Source organism: Chinchilla lanigera, unplaced genomic scaffold, assembly GCF_000276665.1.
Source record: "Chinchilla lanigera isolate Chin_1 unplaced genomic scaffold, ChiLan1.0 scaffold00091, whole genome shotgun sequence".
Classification (NCBI taxonomy): domain Eukaryota; kingdom Metazoa; phylum Chordata; class Mammalia; order Rodentia; family Chinchillidae; genus Chinchilla; species Chinchilla lanigera.
In genome coordinates this window covers 8,060,860-8,088,067 of record NW_004955492.1, presented here as the reverse complement: position 1 = coordinate 8,088,067, position 27,208 = coordinate 8,060,860, and the positions used below count along the sequence as shown (strand labels likewise).

Genomic DNA, 27,208 nt, shown 5'->3' with positions numbered 1-27,208 from the left:
ACTGCAGCCCCCCTCATGGTGATGAGGGGTGAGGACCAGGGCAAGGGGATGTCAAGGTGAAGTGAGTGCCCAGCGCCTGCCACGCAGACTCAGTACCTCAAGTCATGGGTAGCATGGGTGCGGAGACAATGACAGACTCAAGTGCTTTGGGTAGACAGCTGCCTGACCAGGCCTGGAGGGGCAGAAGGGGGACCCAGGAAAACCCCTACCCAGCTACGCTGGAAGAAGGAAGAAGACGGAGGACGCACACCAGGGGAGGTCAGGAGGACTGAAGCCACCTCTGTCTGCCTCCCCCAGAGCTGGGATCCAGGCTCAGAAGAGCAGGAGTCTCACCTGCTTCATGTTCTCAGGACTCCCTGGGCCCTGGGGACAGGGGCGGAGGGCATCTCTTTGTATCTATCCACTGTTCGGACATGGTTACATATCCTCCAGTGTTCTTTCCCTCTGGACGATCTGCAAGTCCCACCGGGAAAGCCTGAGAGCCACAGGGGGACTGACTGCCCTCCTTGCTGTGCTGCCCAAGCTGCTGCTGGGCAGCCTGTGTCTAGGCCTGCTGGGGCACTGCCCCTGCCTTCACAGGCCACACAGGAGACATTCATCCCTACAGCCATGTGTCCTTGATTCCTCCCCCACTTCCCTCATGTACCTGTTTTTCATAAATTACAAGGAATTCATTCATAGGATTATGAAAGTGGACAGGGTCAAACTAAAAAGGTCATCCATCGAAGGCCCACATTATCTTCACCTGGGGCCAGAACTGTCCTGGTCCTCAAGTGTCACAAGGGACAGCTGAGAAGTTGAGCAGGGACAGATCTGCCTGCACAGCTGAGCTGGGACCTTTCTTCTTCCCAAAGTAATGGCACTTCACGAGGGAACACTCGCAGACCTGGGAGAAATGGGGTGTACACAGTGTCCCCGCAGCTCTCAATAACCTAAGAGCACAGCCACCTTGTAAACATCTGACTCTGCAGATTCACATCAGAGATCCTGGTCCTTACAGCTGGAAGTCCTGTCCCCAGCCACACTCAGATTCCAAGTGCATTGGCAGACAGGCCGCCGGCCACCACTGCAAGTATAAGCAACCAACCAGGACAGTGTCTGGCCTGTGGACATTGTCTGGTCTCAGCACAAAGGCAAACCATCTACACCATGAACGTTGAGTCATCAACATTTGCCTTTGCAGGAATAAAAAACTTTATATTGAAACACAGCCATCATAAATGACAACAAAAGGAAAAATATACCAAAAAAAAATTTCTATGGGCAGCAAACCTGCTTTCAGATATAATAAGAAAAAGATAAAAACCTCAGAAGAAAAGATAAAACAACCTTTTCTCAAAAGAAGAATTTTAAAAGCTGTGAAGAAACCATTCAAAATTAACCAGTACAATTATGCAGGAAGAGATATTCCACCTTCTCCATAGTCATAGCAATTTATATCTGAAATCTTATAGCAGTGTCACCTGCTGCACTGACCAAAAAAAAGAAAAAAAAGTACACGGGTGTGATGGCCCAGGAGGATGGCAATTTTGAACCCAGCCCAGAAATTTAGCAACTTAGGGAGAACCTGTCTCAAAATAAAAAGGGCTGAGGTTCAATCCCCAGTATTATGGGGAACAAAGGGGATCTCTCTATGACTGTCCCATGGTAAATAGCACAGCCAGGAGGCAACAGGCTGTCAGAAACTTAATAATGGCCCTATCCATTGACCCTGCACTGCTGCTTTTTGATTCACCCAAATATTCATGTGTGAAGTCACCCAACACACCGTTATATGGATTAGAAAAACAACCATGCATGAGTAATGACCAAAATGGTCAACAGATACGGGGAAGCAGGAAGAAAATGTTCAAATGGGAAGGGGAAAAGGGAGGGAAGAGAAGGAAGGGAAAAGGAAAAAAGAAAACAGAAGGAAAAAAGTAGGAACAAAGCTTTTGTAAAGAAGGAAGGGAAGCAGGGCTGAAGGGAGGGGCGGGGACTGGCACTGGGGAAAAGGATCCAGATGTATCGTGCACAGGCACAGACTCCCTGTGATGAATGCGATCGTTATGTATTTCAGAAGTGTACCAATAAAATTAATTTCAGAAAAAGAAAAAAAATCGTGAACAGAAGCAGGTAAAAGCACAGCATCTCCAACAGGGTGAACACTACATAGATATTTTAAAATCACATTTTTGAAGTACATTAAAAAGAAAACTACCTCTTTAAAAAAAAAAGCGCTCTAACATGTGAACTGAACAGAGGATTTCCAGTGGGGAGCAGCAGCCCGGCCCTGCTGTCCCCAAGGACCCCGCCTTTCCAGGTGATCTCCTCGTGGCACCTGTGGCTCTCCCCTCTTGTGGGGCTCTGGGTCCGGGGAACTGGGGGTTGGGCGGCAGCGATATTGCCACCCAAGTACCCTGGGGGTTGCTGGGTAGGTCTTGGGACTTCATGCCCTAACAGGTAGTCCTTTGCACTGTAACCAAATTAAACACAAACAACAAATTTGAACAGAGCTAAAAGTGAGTGCTGTGAGGCTTTTCTTCTTCTCTCACTGACACCCCCTCCCCATACTGTGCCCTTGATGGCAGCTCTCAGGCTCCCACACACACACCACACACACATACACGCGCGTGGCACACAGGTGCCAGGCTGTCCCCTGGGCTGACACCCGATGTTTCAGTAAATGTCCCTTCTTTATGGGTCCAATTTTCCTTTCAGCAGTTTAAAGTTTTTACTGTAAGTTACTTTAAATGTGAAGCCCTGGCTAATCAAGTCCTTCCTTATGAACAGATTTCCAATCAGGCAGCCAACACAGGTAGGTGCCTGGCTTCTCAGAAAGACATGAAAGGTGGGATGGGTTGCAATTTGACTCTTCTCAGAGAAGACTTTTATAGCATCTTAGATGATAAGGTGATCCTCAAAATTACCACACCCTGTGTACAACCTGGGTGTTGCCTGCAGATCCCATCATCTGAGCTCAGGAACCTCCTCCACGCCACACAGACGTGGCAGTCAGTGACCCGGCCAGCAGCCCCAGAATTTGGGCTGAGCTTCACACTGCGTCACACCTGTGCATCAAGGGCTCAGAGTGCCCTGGGGACCCCAGGCCCAGCCCCATGCTCACCTTGCTGCACCGGAGAATAGGCATTGGTCAGGAAGCGGAAGTGGCCCTTGTTGTACCAGCAGATCAGGGACATATTCCCCTTTGTCTTGATCTGGTGCTGGCCACGAGCAGGGGGGGTGGCCGGGCTGGCCAGCATGGACGGTGGGAGGCCTGTACAGTCACTCTTCCGGGGGCTGAGCAGACCACAGCAGTAGATCCCTGCGGGGAGATGCAGTCACACTTGTTCTGTCACAGACCCCAAGCACCCCAACCCCACATTGCTAAGAGGGGAAGGACACAGGACACAGGCCCTCAGGGAGCCATCAGAAGACAGCTGAAGTTGGGGCCTCTTCCTGCTACCAACCCTAGGCTTCTACAAGGACATGTCCTGAGACTGCAGGAAAAGCCATGATCTAAGCAGTACATCAGCTGTAGCAACAGTGTCCTCACCAAGGGAGCCTACCCAGTGCTCAGTACCACACCAAACACAGCATTCTAAATGTACCCAGAAACTTCCACACTTAGTGGGTTATCACACACATCGGACAAGAGGAATGGAGGCTCCAAAGACAAAGGCCCGGTGACAGCTAAAGGGTAAACACAGAGTGACTTGTAGAGACACGGACACCAGCCTAGAATGTCCAGTTGGTCTTGAGGTGGGCACAGCTGTTCCTGACCCTCAGTGTGGGCACAACTGATACAGAACCACCACCCCGTCACCACAGACAAACCCTGTGTGTGGCAGGGCTCAGTAACCAGATGCTTCTAAAATAGGCAATGAGATCTTTTTTATCTATTACCTAACTTCTCTTGAAAAGAAATCCAAATTCTGCATCTCATTACCTTCTTCCAGAGGAAGATTCCCTCCCCAGTCTCCTAACTTCCTGAGCCAGGAAAGCCCCTTCCTCTCAGCTCCCAGGAGCACACAGCGTTCAGGGAGATAGCCCCAGAGGCCCAGGTCACCCGCAGGGCCTCCATCTTTCCAGCTTCAGCCTCACCCGGACACACACTCCGAGCCAGCTTTGAACATGCTGCACAGATCTTGGCGCAGGCTGATGGTGAGTCAGGGAGCACCTATCACACAGAGAAGTCAGCAGGGGCTGCCATGCATGTATCACCCCTGTGGCATAAGGGCAGGGACAGCGGCCCTGGCTCTCCCCACTGGCTTGCAACAGAACCCTGTTCTTCAACATGACTGCTTTGGGAACAGTGGGACCAGTCTCCACAGCCCTCCCTCCTGGCCCGTCACACTGCCTGGTCAGGGTCAACACACATGTGCTTGGTCTCGCTACAGATTAGACTACTGAGCCCTGTGGGCATGGGCTGCACAGATGAGTCAGAGGCAGCCCTGCTACAAGGAGCAGAGGCCAGCTGCTTCCCCACCTTGCTGCATCTGAGGCCTTCGCAACCTACGAGGTGCCAGTGTTAAGGCTGATGTCTGCCGTGTGGCTGCACGAAAGATCTGTGCCTAAGTGGCTGCTATATTAGCATGGTGCTTTCTGTGCTTCCCTGAGAAGATGAGATCTTAGCCTCATTGCAGGGCGGCTAAGGTCAGCATGCTTGCCCTGGGATCCCAGCCGAGGCATCTCCCCTGGGGAGCACCTTTGCCACAGCCCTGGGACTGCCCAGCCTTTGTAACAAGGAGCCTAGCATCTAAGTCCAGAGGGCCTGAGACCTTCTGGAGGCCACTGGCTCATTCCCTGTCTAAACACTTCTCATCTGCCAAGGAAGAGTTCACGATAGAGATGGAGGTTGGATCAGGAGTCCCCAGACCCTCACTAAAGCCAGGTTGAGGCCTCTGATGCCCACAGCCATACAGAAAAAGATACACAGAGCAGTGTCCAAAAGACCAGGCCTAGCTCTGTGCTAGAGCATCCCTAAAACTGTGGCCAGAACACATACATTTTAAAGTCACCAGGGCCCCTTGTTGCCTGGTTACCCTATGGTCTGTGGTCACTATACACCACACCCCCAGCCTCTTCCACCCGCTGGCGGCCGGCCATGCTGGGATCCTGCGTGACAAACCTTGCTTCTCAAACTCTTCAAACAGTGTCAGGCTGGTGATGCTGGGCCCTGTGAAGATGATGTAGTTCTTGCCAGCCGCATCTCGGCACAGGCTCCTGGCCACCATGCTGTGGAGCTGAGGCTTGCTCTTCAGTGCATCAAGCCCATCAGGACCCCCACCTTCCTTCAAGTGGACGTAAATCTGCAGAGAGAAACACAGAGTCGGCACACTCCCAGCAGCACAGCCAGGAGCCCAGGGCTGGGAAACGTGGGCCTCGGTCCCCAGGTTGGGAGCATGTGAGAAGCCGCCCTGTGGCCCTGGGTGGCCCCCAAGCCACCTTACACTCCATCAGCTGGTGACTCAGCCCAGATGCTTTTGTGTGGAAAGGTCAGGATGGAAAAGAAATAGGCCAAGCAGCCGCAGGTACTGAGCTGGCAGTCAAGGTCAACACAAATCCATTAAAAGTCCTGAACTGTGAGGGTCCCTTAAGTTCACTGATCCATATCATAGAGCAGTGATAACAAACCTCTTAGAGTGTTCAATGATACAGACGGCCCACTGCAGCACATTCACCATCTCTGCCATAGATAGGAAAAGGGTGACTTGCTAGGACAGAGTGAAAATCAACTTTTGCCTGAGGATGCAGGGAGGATGTGCTTACACTTAGCATGAAGTCCTTTGTTTATTTTGTGCTCATTTCCAAAGGAGGGAAAAAGAATAGCTTTAAGAGAAGCCTGGACCTGTTGGGCACTGTGACACACCTTTAATCCTAGCACCTAGGAAGCTGAGACAGGAGGGTCACATATTCTAGCCCAGCTAGGGCAACTTAGCCACTTAGCTAGACCGAAATCAAATCTGGGAATATAGTTCAGTGCACGGGCCTTAAGTTTGATTCTTAGCACAGAAAAAAAAAGTCTGACCTTGTCTGTGGCCGCAGCTGTGAATTCCCCCAGGTGGTCCTAGATAGCATCCTCCCCTACAGAGAACACAGCTGCTTCTCTACAATATTCAGGGCCTGTATGGGCAGTCCTTTCCAAGCTCCTATTGATACAGGAGTGATATTAGGACCTCTAAGTGTGATGTAAGGGAAACATTATAACTTTTAACTTGTTAGATGTCTGATACACCCAGTGTGTGTTCTCTAAAATGGAATAGTGAATTTTAAGGAACAGAGGTTAAGAGTGGGGAATATTTATTGAGGGGAAGAGATATGCTCTGGTGGCAGGAGGGGACCCAAAAGTGGGTTGCTGAGGATGCTAGTTCTCAGGGGAAGTCTTATAAAGCACAACCATGTGGGTATAAGGTGGGTTATAGCTATAATCAATCAGTAAGATTATAACTGCTTAGGTAATAATGATGCAATGGGGAAGCAGGTCACATAACAAGTACACATGGAAAGAACAAAGAACTTTTTAGGAAGTGGTAAATTCCCCCTGCATTAATACACACAGCCAGGTTTGTCATTTATGTTTCTGTGTATTTTTTTTTTTTTAATTTCCCTAACAACTTAGTGGCTTAGGCAGACCCATCTGTCAGTCTGAGCAAGTGCTGGTCCTTTTCTGCTCAGGGACACAAAGCTGAAATTGGAGTATGTCCCCATGTTCCGGTCTGGTGCTTGGGATCTTCTTTGGTATATCTGGATCATTTCCTATATTTGCAGGCCTGAGGTTTGTGACTCTTGGCTCCCTAGGGCTCCTGTATCCCTCTCTATAAGGCCCCTCTACCTTCAGATCAGTAGTGGTGCCTATTTGTCAGGTGCTGGCCTCTCTATGTTGTATCTTCTTGGCCAGGAAGAGCCTGGTTCCTCTCAAGGGCTCACCTGAGCAGGCCAGGCCTGCCATGACAATTTCTCTCTAACTGGTTTAAAACCATAATCCATTTTCCAATCAGACTCCTTTCACGGGCACACCCAAATAGTGTTGGGAGAATCACTGTGGAGTGTGTGTGCATGGGCAGAAGGCATGCATGTCCCAGATTCATCCTCTGTACATAGGCATTCTGCACATCTGCGGAGCTCAAAACCATAGTGATAAACAGAGCACTCCCCCTCTGACCAAAGCCAGCAAGGTGGTGATGACACTATTTCATTCCTGGAAACAGACAGATATCAACTTTTATGTGGACTAGCAGTGAACCCTACCTTCCCAACCCAAACAGTGTCACTGAGAACCCAGGAATTAACATGGAACATAAGTCAATGCAGAATGTGGGAATTTCCGCAGGGAAATCTGCAGGGAAATCTGCAAGGTTTCAGATGGAAACCTTGAAGTACAGCCCTTACAGGAGGCAGTAAAGTGGTACAATGATCAAGACACCAATCAACCCATGTCCATCAACAGAGTGAGAGGAAGTGTGTATACAATGGAAAAAACATTTGGGCTTAAAAAGAAGGAAACTCCACCATTTACAGCAACAACTTGGAGGGTATTAAGTAAAATAAACTAGGCACAAAAAGACAGGTACTGCATGATCTCATTTATATGTGGGATCTAAAAAGGTTCAACTGGTAAAGCAGAGAGTAAAATGGTGGTTACCAGAACCCTGGCTCAGGGAGTGTTGCGATGTGGGCCACAGGGTTTAAAATTTCAGTTGTATGAAAGGAATTGGTACAACGTAGGCACGACTGTTGAGAATATATCAGGTTCCAGAAAATTGCCATGAGATTTTAAATGCTCTCACCACAAAAAATAGTGTGTCCAATAACACGTTAATTAAGCCAATCTCACCATTTTGTAATGTGTACATATTTCAAAACATAACACTGAACACAATAAATTTATGTAGTTGCCAATTATAAATAAATATTTTAAAACCTAAAAAGCTGGGGATATAGCTCAGTGGCATAAGCGCCTGCCTGGCAAGCGCAAGGTCGTGAGTTTGATCCCCGGTACCACAAAAATAAATAAATAAATAAATAAATAAATAAAATAAAACTTTAAAAAAATATTCTTTCAATTTTACTCATGATTTATACTTTTAGGAATTTAACCCAAGGTAGCAATCAGAAACATACTAATGGGTTTACATGCCCATCTCAGAGTTTTTTGTAACAGCAAAATATTAGCAACAACCTAATTAAACTACACAGTACAGACTGATTACATGTATAGATATAATGGCATATAGTATACATCTTTAAAATGTGTAAAATGTATTTAATAACAGAAAATGCTTACAAAAATATCCTTTTAAGGAAAGCAGCCAGTACTTCCAATGTGTGTTTGTTTAGATAGATGTGCTTGTTTACATAGATATGCTGACGATGTCCTCAAGTGGCTATTTTTATATAATATACTTATGGTAATTATAGATATTCTGGGATTTTTGTGTTTTTGATGATAATACAGTTTAATCAGAAAAAGACACTGCATGTCATAAAAGGGCTTCCTATCAGCATGAACCTAGCACGTTTGGGATCAAAGTTCCTGCTCCTTACCAGACACTGACTTCAGCACAGTCTGGTAGCCACTCTCTCCTGCAGCCACACATTTCCCAAACACCAGCGAGCAGCTGAGGACACTGGCCCTCGGGTAAGACGTGGAGGACAGTGTGGTCACAGACCACGTGGGATTCCCTGGCCACTTGCCCACACAGGCACAGCCATCTCCTGGGAAGAGTGGACACAGACACAGCAGCTGTCACAGGGGAGGGGGCAGGGAGCACCACTGAGTGACGGGCACACTGTTCCCTTCAGGAAACAGGAGAAGGCGCAGCCAGGAGGTGGCAGCAGCCAGAGGCCATGGGTCCTTGTCACTGTACAGTAATGAGCTTTTAAAGTGAATATAAAACAGGATCTACACTCAAAAGGAATACAAAAACACGGTAACCTGAAAAGTCCCAGCCTAGGGGCATGATTTAGAGTTACAAGGGCTGGGAAAATCCAGCTCTGCAAAAGCTCCACCCAGCAGGGGGTGCCTTCCTGGAGCTGCTGTCCCAAATCCCACTGGTCTCAGCGGCTATTCCTGACTTCAGCTGGCCCATGGGGGACAACAGGGTTTCCTCCGTGGACAAGTGAGCACCAGTAGAGCCTCATCCCCATAGTGCTGTCCCATTTCATCCAGATGAGAGTCAGTGACCTGAGACAGTGTCATTACAGAAGCCACAAGCATGTTCTTACTCTACAAGAGCCCCCAACACACAGCACCAATATGCATGCCATCCCCAAGTGGTGCAACTCCAGGTCTGCACTTAAAGAGTGAGACATAGCTGGGCACAGTGGTACACACCTGCAACCCCAGCACTCTGTCAGACTGAAGCAGCAGGATCCCAAGTTTGAGCCCTGCCTGGGCAACCAAGCAAGACCCTGTCTCAGCATACAAAAATGTAAAATGATGGGGATGTGGCTCAGTGCAAAGTTCCTGGGTTCAATCCCCAGTAGAGCACATGCACATGCACACGCGCATGCGCACACACACACACACACACACACACACACACACACACACGCATGCACAGAGCAACATAAGATATCTTCCCACGCATTCTAGCATCTCACTCACAGTCCCCCAGCACACAATGACAGGCTCCTCCGAGTGAGGCAGGGTGGGGTCTGCAAAGACACTTCCCTGAGTGCAATATGATCTGGGCTGACACATCTTTAGGGCAGGAAATGTACCTTTAGACATCAAGCTTGTCGCTTTTCCTAGAAAAGTTTTTCTTGTTCCTATGATTTATTAATTTTTAAAAATACAGATTTGAAAGTAAGGAAGAAAACTTATTGATACACAGGGCTACACTTTGCCCAGGGCAGTGTTACTAATGCTGCCTGTTCCACACTGACGTTACAACAGAAAGAACCCTGGGTGTACAGGCCACACAGCAAGGTGTGGGGAATGCTCACAACCCACAAACCCACCCAGCCTTACTTCTGTGATGCCCAGACCTCTAGAGGCGGGGCTGTGTCCATTCCTCCCCAACTCCTCCAGAGAACATGGGCCAGCTGCAGAGGTTGATGGACCCGGAGGCCATCCAGAGGCACCAGCTGACAATGCTCCCTTGGCTGCCAGTAACTGATGTCCTTCAGCCTCAGGGGAAGAACCCCTTCCCACACTCCATCCTGACTCCCGGTCCTACATCGGTGCACAGCATGTTTGGGAATGTAAGACTGATGATTTGTGGCTGCATGTGAGGAGCCAGGGAAGGTGCAGATAATGCAACTGTGGGCAAACAGCACAAGAGTGGGCCACTTGCCCTCCTGGAGGGACGCAGGCAAGGGAGGTGTCAATCTCCTGGAATGCCCACGAGACAGCCACTCATGAGTCAGGAAATGCAAAAGTGTCCACATGCAAGAGACAGAGGCGACCGTGTGGGTGCTGAACCAAGAGGATGCAGCTAAAACAGATGGGTCTGTGGGACCGAGCCTATTTACCTGAAGGGCTGGACTGGACAGAAGAATGTGCAGAGACAGGCTGATCACCCTTACCTCAGGTAGAGGGAGCAGACAGCTCTGCCTCAATAAGCATCATTAAAAGAGGAGAGAATCTGAGCTCTGTCAGCACAGTCCCAGGCCCAGGCCCCATAGCACCCATATCCCCCAGCACCTGGACGATAAAGCCAGTGGAGGAGCATTGCCGGACCCACAGGCTAAATTTCCGCTTTTTCCTCTTCCGAAGCTCACGTTCCGTGCATGTGGCAATGAACACGGGGTCCTCATCGATCAGGGGTTCATGTAGCACCTACAGGAAAAGAAAGGCAGAGGTTCTCATGGGGGGCAGAATGAGCTGAGTCTCTGCCTCTAGTGTTCTAGGGAGGATCCAGCAAGAACCCAATGGACCTCTGAGCACAAGCCCTGATGTACAGCAGACATCCCGGTGATTATGATTATTGGCCTGAAGTCCACAGTCCCAACCCCCATATGGTGGAGGGATCTGCAGAAGGGTCTCTGGCCTCAGGCTGGGTATAACCAGTAGAGGGCATCCACCCCTTCCCAGGAAGCCTCTTCCATGATGGACAGCCCCCACAGCTGAAGAGCTCTTTCTTTCAGAGTCAACTTACATAAACCTGGATCTGAACTCCTGCCCATGAGAAACAAAGGAAAAACACACACACACTTTCTTTAGCTTTGCTTTGGTGCTGGGATGGAACCCCAAGGCTGGTGCTTGCTAAGCTCCTGCTCCTCTACTGAAATACCCAGCCCCTTCAGGTCTTCAGCCTGCTCCTCTTTGCCCACGATCTCTCTCCAGGCTCATGGACGACCCATCTTTGTGGCTGTGTGGTGCCCCACTCCTCTGTCCTGCAGTGTCCTGTATTCCTGAGATCTCCCACGCAAGTGAACTTCATCTGGATCACCTTGATAACCTGGTTATGTGACTTTTTCAATGATAAGATGATAAAGTAAACAGAGATGGCATAATGAAATAGGCCTGAGAGGGGTAAAAGTTTTCATTCTTCAAGCTAAGCAGTTTGGGGGGCTTTCAGGTAAATTGTGGTTTATTTCATTTTTTAAAAATGTTGACACTGCTGGAGATAGAACCTAGGGTCTCATGCAGGCCAGACAAGCACTCCAACTCTGAGCTGTACCCCAGCCCCTTGGGTAAATCTGAGAACATACTACATTCTCCCCCAATCCTATTTCAAAATGAATTATGAATCAGAGTGTATATTTTAGGTTAACTAAAATAAAAAACATAGGTAATAATATAACTCTAGGAACTCTACACGATGCTCCAGGTGAGGGGCCAGCAAACTATGGCAGGGTCTGGCCTGCAGCCTGTTTTTGTAAATAAAGTTTTACTGGAACATCACTGTACTCACTCATTTACATATGTAAATGTAAATGTCTATGGCTGCTTAGAGGCAAACACAGCAGAACTGACAAGATCCAGCAGAGACCACATAAAGTCTAAAATACATTTTGGCCATTTAGAGAAAAAGTTCCAACAAATGAATCACCTGGGGATCTTTCTAATGTAGGCTCTGCCTCAGTGTGCTGGGGCCGTGCCTGGCAATATGCACTTCCACCAGGCTTCCTGGGGCTGTCAGACCTGGGCTGACCAGCACAGCAAGGAGAGTGACACACTGTGACCTGCAGTCCCCTGTGCTTCCAGTAACAGTACCTTAAACTCCAGTGTAAAAGGCATTGACCTGGCACTACTGGGTATGGGCAGTTTATTTACTGGCCTGCTCCCCTTGGTTTTTGACTCTTGGAATCATGGGGATGTCAAGTCCCATCCCTGTCTGTGTCTGCTCATGAGGGGGCTGAGAAAGTTGCCTGGTTTCTCATTGTACTGGGCTCTGGCCCTTACCCCGGGCTTCTCCCACTTGTTAGGTCTTTGCAGCCTATGAAACATTCAAAGCCCCACTTGAAGCCACTCTAGCAAAACAGGTGACCTACTTGTAGTGAGAGCAGAGGGACAGGATGGGAAGGACACAAGGAACTGCCTGCCCCTATCTCTGCTAACCTCCTTTTCCCTTTTCAGAAACTTTTTTTTTTTTCCTGGTACCAGGAATTGAACTCACAACCTTGCGCTTTCCAGGCAGGCGCTGTGCCACTGAGCTACATGCCCAGCCCCAAAAAAGTTTTCATTCAGAAACTTTTTTTTTTTTGGTTTTTTTCTGTCACCTCCCTCTCCCTGAGCTGTGCACCTGCCCCACAGAAGTTGAACCACCTCATCCTCTGCCAGCCAGCAAATGTGCCTCTTTCTGCCCACCACGGACACACCCTCAGCTGCAAACTCAGACCCATTCACACCAAAGCAAAAGGGTCAACAGGAATTACCGGTTGTCACGATGCCCTCCCTTCTGCCATTAAGTGAGTTATGAATGGGTCAGTACTGAGCATAACCCAGAGCAATACCTCTGACCTCCTGAAGCTGCACATTAGAAAAACCTTTCTTCTCCTGAGGGGAAGGAGTGGACAGCAAGTCTCTATCCTTTAGTGCCAGCCCTCAAGTCCCCTCTGTGTGACAGCTCACCCTGGGGAGCACTGGAGGCATGCCCACTATTTGCCTATCTACCTAGTCCACTGAGGATGCTCCTCTGGTCACCCTGGTTATAAGAAACATGGTGTTTCCCATTTTCCATCCATCTGTTGTTGAGACCGAGGCTCCCGAAGGCACCCAGCTATGGGTGCTGGGCACACCTGGGACACGCAGGGGTTTAATGCCAGGCGGGGCTGGTGATGGACAGCAGGTACAGACAAACTCCTGGGACTTGGGAGAGCAGTGGGAAGAGGACCATCCCACACGTCTCCAGAGAGAAAAGCAAGGCCCTCCAAGGAAGTGTGAGCGACACTGGTGCCATGGAAGCTTACGGCTGATTCACTGTGTCTCCCTGCACCAGACAGGGGTATTCAGGGGAGAAAAGTCAATGCTTCTGGGTTCTCCAGTCAAGGGTCAGCAAACGTACCCTCCTCCCTGTGCTCCTCCTCCTCCTCCTTCTCCCTCTCTCCTCCAGGAGACCTGTCTCAGGGGTCTCTGAGACCTAACCTCAGGAGCCAAGCCCAACACGACCGAAGCTGGTGCCAAGGCCATGTGCCCCCTGTGAATCCCAAGACAGGATGGTTCATGCCAAGACAGGCAGGGCAGAGCTGCCACCTGGATAGGAGGTGACACTGCCATGAAGACCTGGTCCTGGTAAATGCTCAGCCACACTCAGCAGCTGCGGCACCCTCCTCTTTGACTTTCCCAGCTCCTACTGATCTGAAGCTGGCTCAACAGGCCTCTGTGACAGCAGACAGGCCCCTGGCTTCCCCTCGCCTCACATCCAGCTGTAAGAGGGGTGTCTGACCCCATGTCCCCTGCCACCTCCCAACCCTGCACTGGGGCTGGAGTCAGCCTCTTACAACTACAAAACCAGCTCTTCCAGCCCTAGCTTCCTGCTTGTGTGGTCAAGCAGGAGGTACCATTGAGAGCTGCTCCCACCACTGCTCCAAGGCCTAAGCCCTTGTGGCTTCTAGGTGCCACCTACTTTGGGGCTTTACCCCCGCCTGGGTCTCTCTGGTGCTGGTCATGCCCCACGGCCCTTGATCTACACAATCTTCAACTCCTTTCCAATACGTGACACACATTTACCTCTTGGGATGTGGCCAAACCACAGGGTCACTCTGTAGAAAATTGGTAGCAAAAAAACCCAGCAGAAATACAGACCAAAAAAATTATATAAATGTTCAGGAAGGCTGCTGGACCCCCTCAGGGTGCCTACAGCTGAGAGGGACACACCCACAGTCCTGGGGGCTGCAGAGAGTCTGCAGGTGCCAGGCAACCAAGAGCTGAGATTGTTCCGCCATGTACAGCAAGCCCAGGAGGGTACCGGGTAGGCACACAGCAGACCTAAGTGTGACCATGGCCGAGGCTGCCTCCATAGGGAGCCAATAGGGTCTTTAGGCCCCTGCATACCAATCATCCAACTAGCCAGCTGCCAGATCCCAAGAAATGCCACAGAGAACCCACAGCCTTCTATAGCAGCTTCTGACCAGCAGACCCCAGCAAAGTCAGGAGGTGTTCCTGACCCTTGAGTTCTACCAACACATTTGTAGTCTGGTTCATTTTCAACCTAGCAAGTTACCCTGGCATAGCAGGACATACTTGTAATCCCAGCTACTCAGTAGGCTGAGGCAGAAGAACTGCAAGTTTGAGGCCAACCTGAGCAACTTAACTAGACTCTATCTCAAAACCAAAAAAAAAAAAAAAATTAAAAATTAAAAGCAAGAAAAAAGAAGTAGGTAAAGATAAGACAGTAAGAGTATCCAGGAGTTCGATTCCCGGTACCAGAAAAAAAAACATGCACTAATCAAAAAAAAAAAAACCAAAAAAAAAAAAAAAAATTAAAAATTAAAAGGGCTAGGATGTAGTTCAGTGGTAGAGCACTCACCTAGTATGTGCAAGGACCTGGGTTCCATCCCCACCATGGAAGGAAGGAAGGAAGGAAGGAAGGAAGGAAGGAAGGAAGGAAGGAAGGAAGGGAGAAAGGAAGGAAGGAAGGAAGGGAGAAAGGAAGAAGGAGAAAAGGAAAAGGGAAGAGAGGAGAAGAGAGGAGAGGGGAGGGGAGGGGAGGGGAGGGTGAAGGGAGCGGGGAGGAAAGAAGAAAAGAAAAGAATATGTGTGCTGGCTGCAACTGGTCTTAAAGGCTTGTGACAAACAAGACTGTCCCCAAGCATCCCTCCTGGGGAAGAGGAGTGACAACCGGTATGGGAGTAAACACTGCATGGGATCAGCAAACAAGGAATGCACAAGGGGATGTGGGCTTGACACTGGGCTCCTGGACAGATTAAGACTTCAGAGCAAAGGCAGAAAAAAGAAGTACCCCATCACCAAAGAGCAGGTCACAAACCATGGAAGTCACAAGGAACCAGGCAAGGAGGGCTCAGGTGGACACAAGGCAGCGGGGAAAGAGGTTGACATGGGGCAAGGAGGACATAAGTGGACATTGGATATGGAGGGCTCAGGAAAACATCAACAAGGAAGGAGCTGAGAGCAAGCAGAGCCACCACTTCTGGTACGCAGCGAGGCTGTCAGAAGGGTCAGGCGGCTACAGCGCCCAAGCCTCTGGGCTCTGTCCTGAGTATCTATGCAGGTACATGAACAGGCTCAGTGGCCTGAAGAGTCCCAGTCGCTGCCTTCTCCACCCGGAAGGTATCCTCAGGCCCAGCACACGAGAGCATACAAGAAAGCTAACTCTGGGGTTGATCAATCTACCTGCGAAAGAGAGCTGCTGGGGGATGAAAGAAGCCCCCCTTCCAGCAAAGGGCCAAATACTGCCTCATCGGGGGCTCCCACCATCCCCCTGCTCAAGGCTGGGCTCATCCACCTGGGTTCATGGGATACAGCAACATCAGGAGTCCCGGAAGTGACCTCCACAGCAGGCACGACAGGAGGACAGCCTCACATCATGCCCGCAATGGGTGAGGCCAGGGCACCCCAAGGGTCTCACCTGGGTCTGGGAAGGCCGGAAGGCGGCATGGAAGCTGCCCTGCAGGGCATCCAGGAAGGGCTGCACCTTGTAGAGCCCATGTGAGGACTGGCTGGAGCGGAAGGCCACCACGTGGAAGTACTTGAGGATCTTCTCAAAGCGGGCCTGGCTCATGACCAGTGCCAGGCTACGGTTGCTGTAGAAGCCGCCGCTCCAGATGCTGAGGACCGACTCACAGTGGGAAACACTGGTGGAGATTACGTAGCCCAGGAAGGCCTTCATCTCGGACAGTGTCACCTCTGCCCAGGCACCGTCGCTGCCAAAGCGCTCCTGGAACTTCCTGGCATACATATTGGTCTGCACCACCATGTTCTTGAGGACATTGTCGGGGACAAAGAGCTGGAAGAAGTCCATGGCACTGGCACTGGGGGGCATCTTTCGGGTTGGACCTGAAACCCAAAGACAAGCCAAGCTCTCACTACCATACCCGCCTCAGCCCTGTATACAAAAGCAGTGCCCCAGCACTGGGCCTCTCCTCTCACCACGCCTCTGCCACCCTTCCACTCTTTCTTTCAGGAGGAGCTGGCGTGCCCATCCTATGTGGAGGCTGGGCCTGTTCCTCCTGTCACAGGGCCCTCCTGCCCACCCTGCCCGTTGCCCAGACCTCTGCCACCACTGTACCCAGGATGCTCCCTTGCAATGCACACCACACAGAAGGCCGGGCATGGTACCCATGAGCACAGATCCAAAGGAAAGGGACACAGCGTGGAGGGGGACACAAGCAAACATGAGCCTGGCAATGCTTTTCTAGCTTTTATTTTCTGTAAATAAAATGCTTCCACCACATGGGGTTTGATAAAGCCACTCAGACAAGGCAGTGGTTTATACTAAACATTCCCGACACGGCAATCTCAAATTTATTAGTGAGTAATTCTGAAGGGGCTGGTTTAGATCATTTCATCAATGTGATAAAAAGCTCCACAAATTGTGACTAATGCAGCCCCTCTGAACACACTTACAGTGGGTTGCATCCTGATAAACCCATGGGGAATAGGAAATATTGCAAGTGGAAAACATCTAACATATGCAACTTACCAGGCGTCACCTTATTGGAGCACTGCCCCCAACTGTGGGGGACAGCTCACCCTCATGACAGGACGACTGAGAGCTGTGACTCACTGTCCTTACCCAGAATAGCATACCACACACTGATAGCCCCAGAAAAGACCCCAAATCGCAGTTTATAGGATGACCTTTACCAAAATATGTTACTGGCTTTACACCATCATAAAGTAGGAAAACCCTAACTGAACTCTGTTAAGTTGGGGACCATGTGTGTGTCGGGGGATGTTTACATATATATTAAGAGGTATGGCTTGCAATCCTCCTTAAGGTAGGCTGAGGCAATGTGGAGATCTGGAGATACGCTTTGTTTCTTTTGTCTCCAGACGCCAATTTATAATAAAAGCTATGCGCCTTCTTTAGAATTTTAATCGCTGCTTGCCCTAGCCTTCCTTTGTTGCTCATTTGGACAGTCTCTGAAATACAAGTTTGTTTATTTTTTTAACAGCAAACTAAGATAATGTAAACAAAACAGGGTGGGTTTTAGAGTCACATGGATAGGTCTGGACTGTTAACACGCTGGATTTACTTCCAACTAGCTGTACAATCTTAGGTAAATTTCTTAATCTTTCCCAAGAACTAGTTTTCCCATTTTGAACCTAGAAATATAGAGTTTGAAAGGTTGTCAGGAAGAGTAAAATAAACACAGCTATACTCACGGCGTGGCCCATCAGAGGGAGGCACCTTAGGCCTGGCAATCATCTCTGAGATGTTGCCAGTGGAGATCTGCTGTAGGTGAAAGGCTTTCCAAGGCAAACTCCAACCACCCTCAGTTTACAGAACTGGAGCCTGGGGAGGAAAGCTGCCACCACAGTGCCACCAACCACGTTTGGAAAGGTGGCCGCATGACAGGCCCAGGAGGGCAAAAGGGTCTGTGTCTACACCTGCCCACTTTATTTCAACAGAGCCTCAAAGCCCTCTGAAGAAGCCATAAATTACTCAGCAGTGGCGCTAGACAGGGAAGGAGATCAGCTTCGAACTGCAAAATCATGCTAGGTGGGATACAATTTTCTTTCCTAAAGTTATGTTTAAAGTAATTCCAGCCACCTCAGGACTAATCTATGTGGCAAACCCTGGTCTGGCCAAAGGCTTCATGAGAAAACCGGGAGGTGACTAGCTCCGACTTCTCTGTTCAGCTTTGATCTGTGACCTCTCTCCTTGGCCTCTTGCCCTGTAGTGACTCCTAACACAGTGAGGGAGGACCAAGGGAGGGAGGAACACGAGCAGGGAGGGAGGCAGAAAAGTGCAAGGGAAGGAAGGAGATGCTACTCAGGAGACTCAGCTCCTACCCACAGCCATCTGATGACACAGCCCTGGGATGGGGATGTCCCAGCCATATCCCTCATGGAGCCCTTTCCATGGTGTCTGTCCCTGACACCTCACTCTCCCAAGTTGTACCACTGCCTCTGCCTGCGGACAAAAACAGGTGCCTGTGATCTTTCTCACCAACCAGCTACCCGAAATGACGCACACCGCAAGAGTAAGGTTCAATGTAAGAACACAAACCAGGCCCCAGCACCCAATTTAAAACACTGTGGAATCTCCCAGGCCCCTGGAGCAAGTGACAGTCTTTGTCAGGCAATGAGGGGGCCTGTGAAGCCTGGTCCTCCATCCACACCACAGCCCTCGCTGCAGGGATGTGACCAGCTACCTATGGCTCCTCTATGCCACCCCACCTAGCTGTCCCCCAGCACAGGCCCAGTTCCCAGGCATTTTATTAGGGTGAGAGCTTATTTCTGGCTTGCCTCCACCACCCACCTCTAACCCTGACTCAGCATGCTGGAAGCCAAGGGTGCATGCCGCAGAACATCCACACTGACATCTGGTTTGGACAGAGGGAAAGACAGTGCCACAGCCCTTGGGGCTGAGTTTAGTATGAAGGCCCAGATCTCTGTGCAGCAGCCTTTCCTGTCTGGTGACCCACCAGGTCAACCATGAGCATGTGTGTGTTGGGGGGCTCTGAGGGAGACCAGGAAGTGAGCACAAGCAGTTTGCCTCTGGCCACACCCACAGGGCACCATAGAGGAGCGAAAGGGCCAGGTTGGGGCCTGGAGTGGGTAGGTGTGACCTGAAAATTTGGGGCCCTTCTCTGGACAGAGGGCAGAATGAGGGAGGGTTTTAGGCAAGCCTGGGGGCAGCTCTCGTCCAGCTTGGTCCCCTCCCTTCCAAACTGAGAACCCCTTGACCCTTCCTGGCCACCTGGATCTTCCCTCCCTCTCTGGGAACCACACTGCAGGCTGTGTGACCCTGGGTGGACCTTGTGACCTCTCTGCAGCTCAGTACCCTTATCCCTGAATAAGAGTGAAGACCTCCAAGCTGCAGGTCAGTGACCTTGCAGAGAGAGCTGACCAGCCTGGGAGGGCTGAGCCACTCCCTTCACAGGATGACCCCAGATGTGGAGGCCTGCAGGGCATTTCCACAGGTGGAGCTGATCCCTTCCCTGACCCCACTGCAAAGAAAGGCTAGCTCTGTGCACCCCCTAAACTGCAGCCTATAGATTCGGCTTTGCTGAGGTGAGAAGGGCATTTTGAATAAACTGATATGTTCTGCTATAAACTTTCAGCAGTTTTGTGACACAGATGAGGATCAGTTAATATTTTTGAAGTATCATTTCCATTTTATTGTATCTTTCCTACAAACTATTTTAAATGGAGAGTTTAAAATAATGGAACTGTCTATCTCCAGACTAAATCAAACAAGTAAAAAATAAACCGGAAGGTCCTATACCACCACAGAAGTTCTTATTTTGAAGTAGAAAGAGCCAAGGCCACCCTCTCTGCAATACCCAGACGGGGCCAGGACCCAAATGTCACTTGTCATGCCCTCCCCCACTCATCTTTCTCACAGTAGCCCAGACCACCAGCCCCAAGACCCCCCAACACCCCAGAGTGACTTTGGGGCCTCCAGGTCTCACAGGAGCCAGGCTCTGGGGACAGCAATGCCCTCCTTGCTCCTGTTGCTCCAGGAGAACCTGCCTGTGTCACAGCAGGCTCAAACCTAGATGACACCATGCTGGCCCTGACCCCCATTGCTGGGAAAGTCCTCAAACAGCCCACAGATGCACAGCTGTGTATGTGTGGGCTGCAGCTGCTCTATATAAGCAGCTCTTCACAATCCTCGATCAGTGGAGGAGGGAGGCCAGGTCCTAGGGGTTCCAAAGACTACAGACAGAACCCCCAGAGAGTCTGCAAGGGCGCTAGAAGACCTCCAGTAAAAGCTGCCCGAGAAGCCATGAGTTTTGACAACTAAGGAGCTGATAAGGGTAGCTAGAAGCTGCCAAGAACCGTGACCTGGAGGGCCAGGGACTATCACACAGAGCTGCACTTTGTGCATTCAGTTTCTCCAAATTGAGCAAAAGAGCCCTGTGCTGATGGTTGACAATTTCCATAAAAGGATAATCCAGGAAGTACCAGTGCCTCTGTGCTGCACGCTAGCTGCAGCAGTCTTCATCTTCAGCCAAGCTAATCACCAATTCTCCTGAATACTTTTCCTACCCCAAGGCTATGCTGGACAAGCCTCTGTCTTTCTGGTCAAGAACCCAGGGTGCACAATTTGGCCACTTACCCCCAAATGCTTCTATTTTCCTTCCTAGCTTAACCTCTTCATCAAAACCAAGTGACTAGCAACAAGTCTGACTGCGTAGACCAACAGCTCTGCAGGACAGGAGCCCACATGAGTGTCCTGGAGGCCATCCTGACACCCAGGTTAAGCACCCTCCTCCAAGTAGCTAGTAGCGGGTATGTGACATGTGACAGCCCTGAGGGTCATGGGGACATCTCCTTCCCACACATGGGTGATGTGTACCTAAAGCACAGCATATGGAACGTTTAAAGATGCTCACTCCCAAACCAACCTCTACACAAGACATGCACACGGGTGAGAGATGGCCATCCTCCCTCAAAGCTTAGGATTTCACTTTTGTGTGATGGTCAACCCCAGCACCTGCCACCTGTGGAGGAACTCCTCAAAAACATTTCTCAGAGTGCTCTGCGGGGTGAGGTGGCCCTGACCATCTCCCTGAGCACTAACAGCGGAGCAGTCAAAAGATAAAGTCATCATTGTCCTCCCCAAGAGGATGAGCATCACATGCTGGGCCAGCACTGCAATTGTGACCCTCCACATGGACCCCCTCCTGCTGTAGGTTCCACCTCTATTTCAGTGGCACCTACTATTCTAGTTCACAGGGACAAGGCAGTCTTTGAACTTTGTCAGTGAACAGGGATCAGGTCGTACTGTCTATACAGACTGAATGAAAGACTGACTTACCCTGTGACCAGATCCAGGATTGATGTAAATGGCAGGGTAACACAGGAAGGTTTATGAACATCACGTCTAGCACAGGGCTGGCATCAGAGCAAAGGCTGTGAAAGAGCAAGGCTGTGAAAGAACTACTGTAAACACAAAGCCTCACCATGGCCAGACTCCATGCTGCAGAAGCCTAAAGAACCAGGAGGTGACAGGGCTGCTCTGTGACAGTCTGTGTGAACTTCTGTGATCAGTGAGCCACGGCCCCCTCAGTCCCTGCTGCCCAGTGTTTCCCATTTCTGTGGAGAAGCACAGAGAAGCACGGTGGTGAGGAGACCGGCCCATATCAAGTGGCCCCATTTCAGTGACTGGTCTGGACAGGCCATCCAGACCACTGTCTACTGTCTTCCACTACCTCACCCACTTAGCTCTGACCCTGATCAGAAGAGTCCTACTCACTTTCCATCCGTCTGCGATGTGGTGTCTCCCATGGGCTCCTTTCCCAGACTGTCCTCCTTATGTGAAAGGGCCTCTGTTAAAGTCACTGATGTCCCCACAACTGTTCCCTGAACCACCCAGACCTTCCTTCTGGAACACACAGCACAGAAAGAGGCCATATGGGTATCCACACTGGATATGCCAGTGTAGATAGGACAATGGTCATCCAAGTACCTCTGGAGAGTTCATGGTGCAAGCACTGTGCCAGCCAGTTTAACTCCCAGAAGCCCTTTTGATCAGTGCTGGGAGGCCATGCAGACAGCAAGGCTCAGTGAGAACTTGCTCAGGGCCATGCAGCTGGGGAATGAGGGCCTAGCATCCACCTGCATCTCATCCCACCTGCACAGGAACAAACCCTAGCTCTGGGGGACACCCGGCCTTGTGGTTGCTTCTGGGTCCATGCTTCTAACTACAAGGATAGCTGAGAAGAAATCCAAGTTCTAGGAGAAGGAGGAGATGCTGAACCCAACCAATTGCATAGACATAGACTTGGGATTTGTCTTTGTGACTAAAATAAATTCTCAGAAGGAACTGTGTGCTACTGAGGGAAATAGCTCCTCCCCAGGGCAACCTGGAATGATACAAGTGGCAGAGGCCCAAGGTCTGGCTGCCAATGTGCAAAGAGTAAATTCTAAATATTTGCAGAGGAAGTATGCGTGTGGCTGTCATTTATGGTGAATCCCCATGGAGAGGCTAAAGGGGTACAGGTAAGAACACAGTCTCCTTTGTTTCTCGTTGTTTCCTTGGGATTTAGAAGTGTCTGGCCTCCAGGAGGCACTTATCAGACATGGGGTGAGGGAGGGAGTAGATGGGTGGACAGGTGGGTAGATGGATGGATAATGAAATTAAATGAAGAAGACAATCTTCAGGATTGAAGGGGCTCAGCTGCACCCTGCTGTTCAAGGACCAAGGACACTAAGATGCTCACAAGGGAATGATAAGAGAAAGGGAACACAATGGGGCAGAGTCCCTGTTGTGGGAGCAACGTCTGAGGCCAGGGCCTGTGGGCATGGGATGGGCAAGACAGGGTCTACACAGTGTGGGTGGGGTGCACATGATGAGCACAGAGAGCTCTGCACTTGGCCTCGGCCCCACAGTCCCCGAGACCCTGGATTTAGAACTTTGTACTTATGTTCCAATGGGCTTCAGCACACTCATAGGGACATACAGAACAGGCTGGGGGCAATGTGGGGAGTTTTGTGATCCCATTTTAGCTTTAAAAAAATAACACTAGGAGACCAAAGCAACAAACAGATACCCTGTGCTGACTTCTAGCAGGTCTCAGGCAGGGGCCAGACAGTGAGTCTCTGGAGAAGCCAGAGCTATTCAAGGCTCTAGACCAAAGAGTCTGGCTCCTTCCACCCCAAACAGAAGGCAAGTCTAATCACAGCATGAATCTGACTGCAGACATGGAGGGGCAGACCTGAAGGCATCCACCAAGACCAGGACACTGCTGAGAAAGTGGTATCTTGCAGCAGTATCTCTTGCTTATTCCTGGTGTCCATGTGCACTGGGGCAGAGGAGAGGGTGGTAGTACAGCCAAGCTCAGAGGCAGGAGAAGGGCACACAAGCATGGTCTCTGGTCATGATTACATCCATGGACCCTTAATGCTCATGGCATTCCACAGACAGACTGCACTGGCCCCAGTGCAGCACAGCTGGTCTCAGAAAAGCAAAGGCAGACCACAACTGCTTTGCTCCTAGAGCTAATTATATCCCTGCAATTCCTGAGTTACCACCCACACCCAGCTGGAAGGGAGAAAAGAGAAGGAAAGGAGATAATGAGGGAAGCTTCTTCCAGTAAAGCACACCACCTCCGTGCAGTGCGGCAAATACTGATGACAGCACGACAAGCCATCCAAGCCCAGGGGAGGAGGATTCTACGGACAGGAAGCCTTGCCCAGCCACTGTGCAGAGGTTAGTGTCACCCAAGTGTTTCCCAACAGTATGACAGCAAGAAGGTCCTCAAGGCAGCACCCAAGAGAATGGCCCACCACGGCCCAGGTATTTCCAATGCTGTGAGCCCAGGAGGGAGCAGGCCAGCAGTGTTGGATGGAGGTTGCCCAGGCTAGGCTGCACCACACGCAGGTGGAGAGCACTGCTGCTGGGACGTTCTAGGTCCTTTCCTAGTAGAGAAAGTTGGCAAGGAAGGCCAAATGCAAAACACACACACAAAAAACCATGTTTGATCTTCATGCACAAAGACAAAATCTACAGAGAGCAATCAAAAGGGAAGGCCCCTGGAGACACAGAACACTATAAACTGTATCTTGGATGCTATCTTTCCTGCCACCACCCACTTAAGCTCTCGGATTTCACAGTGAGCTGTTCTGGGAGAGCCTCGGGCAGACCTGCCAGAAGCCACCTCCCCAAGGAGCCCTTCCAATCCCAGTAAGAACAGCAAGGAAGGCTGCGGCTGTACTCTGCACACGCCCTTCTCACTCCACCTCTTCCTCAGAGAGCCACTCTGCTAACACTGCTGGCTGCCTGGTGGTGGAGGTAGAAGCTGTTTGCTCTGCTTACCCCACAAGCCCAGGGCATTCATCTGGCAGACAGAAGCTGATCAGCACAATGATGCATGAGTCTCTCGTCTAGGGATCTTCCCTGAAGCCAGTGAGGAGCCAGTGGTGATGTCCCAGGGCCCTAAAGGTGGCCTCCTTCCTGTGCCTCCACCCCAGCCAGACTTTCTCTGGTGCATCCCCTCCCCAGCTGCCCCACACTCAAAATGCAGCTCTGCCAAGATGCTGGCCAAGAAAGAAACACAGAGTAAAGCTTTCAGGTATGGCCCTCTGCAAGGGTTTTCATTTTTAATAAAGCTTTCACGAACATCAAAGATTTTAACTTCCTAAACCACTTGAGAGGTGGCGTGAGAGCAGAGAGGCTTCTAGATTATGAGAAGCTGGGCATGGGGCTGCAATAGTGGATTTGGGTTTTCAATAGATGCCTACAGAAACATCGCCCCGTGGGCTTCTAAAGCCTCTGTGCAGGAGCTCCCCCTGCGTGCCCTCCCCCGGCCCACATTCACCTCCCCTGAGATGAAGGAAACAGGACTTCACACCTCTGTGCAGACCAGGCATTGCACCCTGACCAGAGACAGCAAACTACCTCCACTTGTGGCTCAGCCATTAAGTCAGCAGCTGCCTGTGTATACTCTTCAGAGTCCCAAGTGGGATTCAAAGCCCCAAGTGGGACCAAAAAAGGTACTGCAAAGCTGAGTAATGCCTGCCCTGGGTGACAGGACGAGGGAGGTGGGGACCGTAATCTATTCAGCTCAATGGCGCAGGGCAAACAGGAGGACACTGTTTCTCCCTAAATACTTGAGTGTGCTTGAAAGGTCAGCCCTAGAGTTATGCAGAGCTCAAAAAACATACTGTGTTTGTGGAAGAATAAACAGGTACAGTCTCCGGGGTGAAATAGGACCTTGTGCAGAACGTTCCTAAGGCTGAAGCTATGCTAAGGAAATAAGCAGAGATGCACATGCGTTGTATGACAGACAACAGTGTGCATCAATAACACGGCCCCACAGGAGGGAGAGGACAATGTCTGGGACATCCAAGCTACAGAACGAACTCTACATCAAGAGGAATGCTGTCAAGGAACATTTAAAAATTTAAAAAATTTTCATGAGAACATATTTACAAAGTTACAAAGTACTATAATACCAATAGAATGATACAAACTAAAATTTTAAACAGTGTGCTTATGAAATCAAAGGGGTCAAAGGATGTAAAGGCAAAGGGTTAGCCACAACCACCTTTGTCTGGTAGGGTTGCTAGAGACATCAGTAGGTTATTTAGACTTACATAATATGGCTTTTGGAAATAATCCAAATCTAAATCTATAGTCATTATAAACAGATAAAAAACAGCAAGTGGATTTTGTTCGCACGTGTGGTGCTGGGGCTGGAACCCACACCTCACCCACTCTAAACACGTGTTCTACCACCACTGCACCCTAGTCACACAAATGGAATTTTACAGAAAGGAGCACAGCAGTCCTGATATTCTAACCATCCCTTCAGGTAAAAGATCAGTTTAATTTGTAAAACCAGAGCAGGATTAGGGAGTTTCTCTCCTCCCCTCTCTTATGGTCAAACTGTTACAGCATCAAACTTTACCAGCTACCTGGGAGCCACAGGACAGAACCGCAGGTGCAGGCCCAACCCTGGGCCCCTTCCATATCCTGGAGCCTGGAGCCCGCAGCTCCCAGCAGCTCCCAGCCTTTCCATGAGGCTTAAATCTCTTCATAGACTTCCAAAGGCTTCCAGGTCCCTTCTCTTTGGGATTCCCTCCCCTGACCAAAGTCTACAAGATAAAGAGCAGGCATGCAAACACACCCAGACTCAGGGAGACTAAATGCAGTAAAGACCTTGGGTGATGCATTTTTAGTAAGACTGGAAAAATGAAAAGAATCCCCAAAATGTTCATATAGCAGTCAAATACATGTTTGTGCTTTCCACTGGTTATAAAGAGTCCTCTTGTAAATGAAGGCAGTTTGTCCAGCAGGGAAGGAAAAACAGCTGTTAGCACATGTTGGCAAAATGCAAGCAAAAGGCCCTATGGGAGGCCTGTGTATACCAATGAGGGGTGGGCAAGTGCCAAAGATACCATCAAGCCCCCCACACACTTATCTCCCACTTAGCTGTGAGTTCATCCCACACCCAGAATGCAAGCTGAAATTTCCACATGGATGCTTCAGGCATACAAAGAAAGATAAATAACTCTCCGTACTCCTGATCCGTCATGCAAATAAGTAGATGGTCAGGCTGGATTTGAATTTTCAAAGACCAGAGCTCAGGTGCGCTTTCTCTCCTCAAGCACCTTTTGTTTTTTTTTTTAAACAGATGGAAGAAACTCACAGTGAAATAGCAACATACCTAGGAGGACATTAGCAGGCCTGTGCTTCCTCCCCAAACATGCCCAGGGTCAGCGGTTGTTGAGCACTTCCACAGACAATTTCTCTTTACACCCTCCACCCTCCCTTGACCAGGATGGCTGGAGCGGCAGATCCTGGCACCAGTGGCTGCATGTGAGTGGCCACTTGTCAGCTGTGTAGCCCCAGTACTTGCCTGGGTCCCCTCTGTAGAGTTGCTGCAAAGATGGAATGAATGAGGACCTGTCAGGACAGAACAAGGACCTGTCAGGAAGTGCTGGTTGCTCTCAGGATTCTCCATGCTCTGAGGTCCACAATGAACACAGAAAACAGGCCCATTCACATCAGCGGCCTCATCTGCACGTGGGAAGCTACAGCATGGCCTCTAAACTCCTGTTGGACGGCCCAACCCTCGGCACAGCTCCCCCTGGTGTGTCATTGTCAGTAATTAATAGTGTGCTCAGAACATTGCTCAGAATTCTCATTTCAATCCCAAGGGCTCTGTATATAAACACATAGTTAAAGCCTGGGTC

The 27,208-nt window shown here is 50.0% G+C and overlaps 1 protein-coding gene across 1 annotated transcript in view; it reads right to left on the bottom strand.

The window, feature by feature from the left end:
- The window catches only part of Pgbd5 (piggyBac transposable element derived 5), a gene marked incomplete at its 5' end in the record, with an annotated part of 58,679 nt that overhangs the window by 2,831 nt on the left and 28,640 nt on the right, over positions 1-27,208 (bottom strand). The window contains 4 exon segments of the mRNA XM_005404993.2: positions 3,107-3,304; positions 5,111-5,291; positions 10,631-10,765; positions 15,960-16,387. Of these exon segments, the coding sequence (XP_005405050.2) occupies positions 3,107-3,304; positions 5,111-5,291; positions 10,631-10,765; positions 15,960-16,387 (942 nt within the window).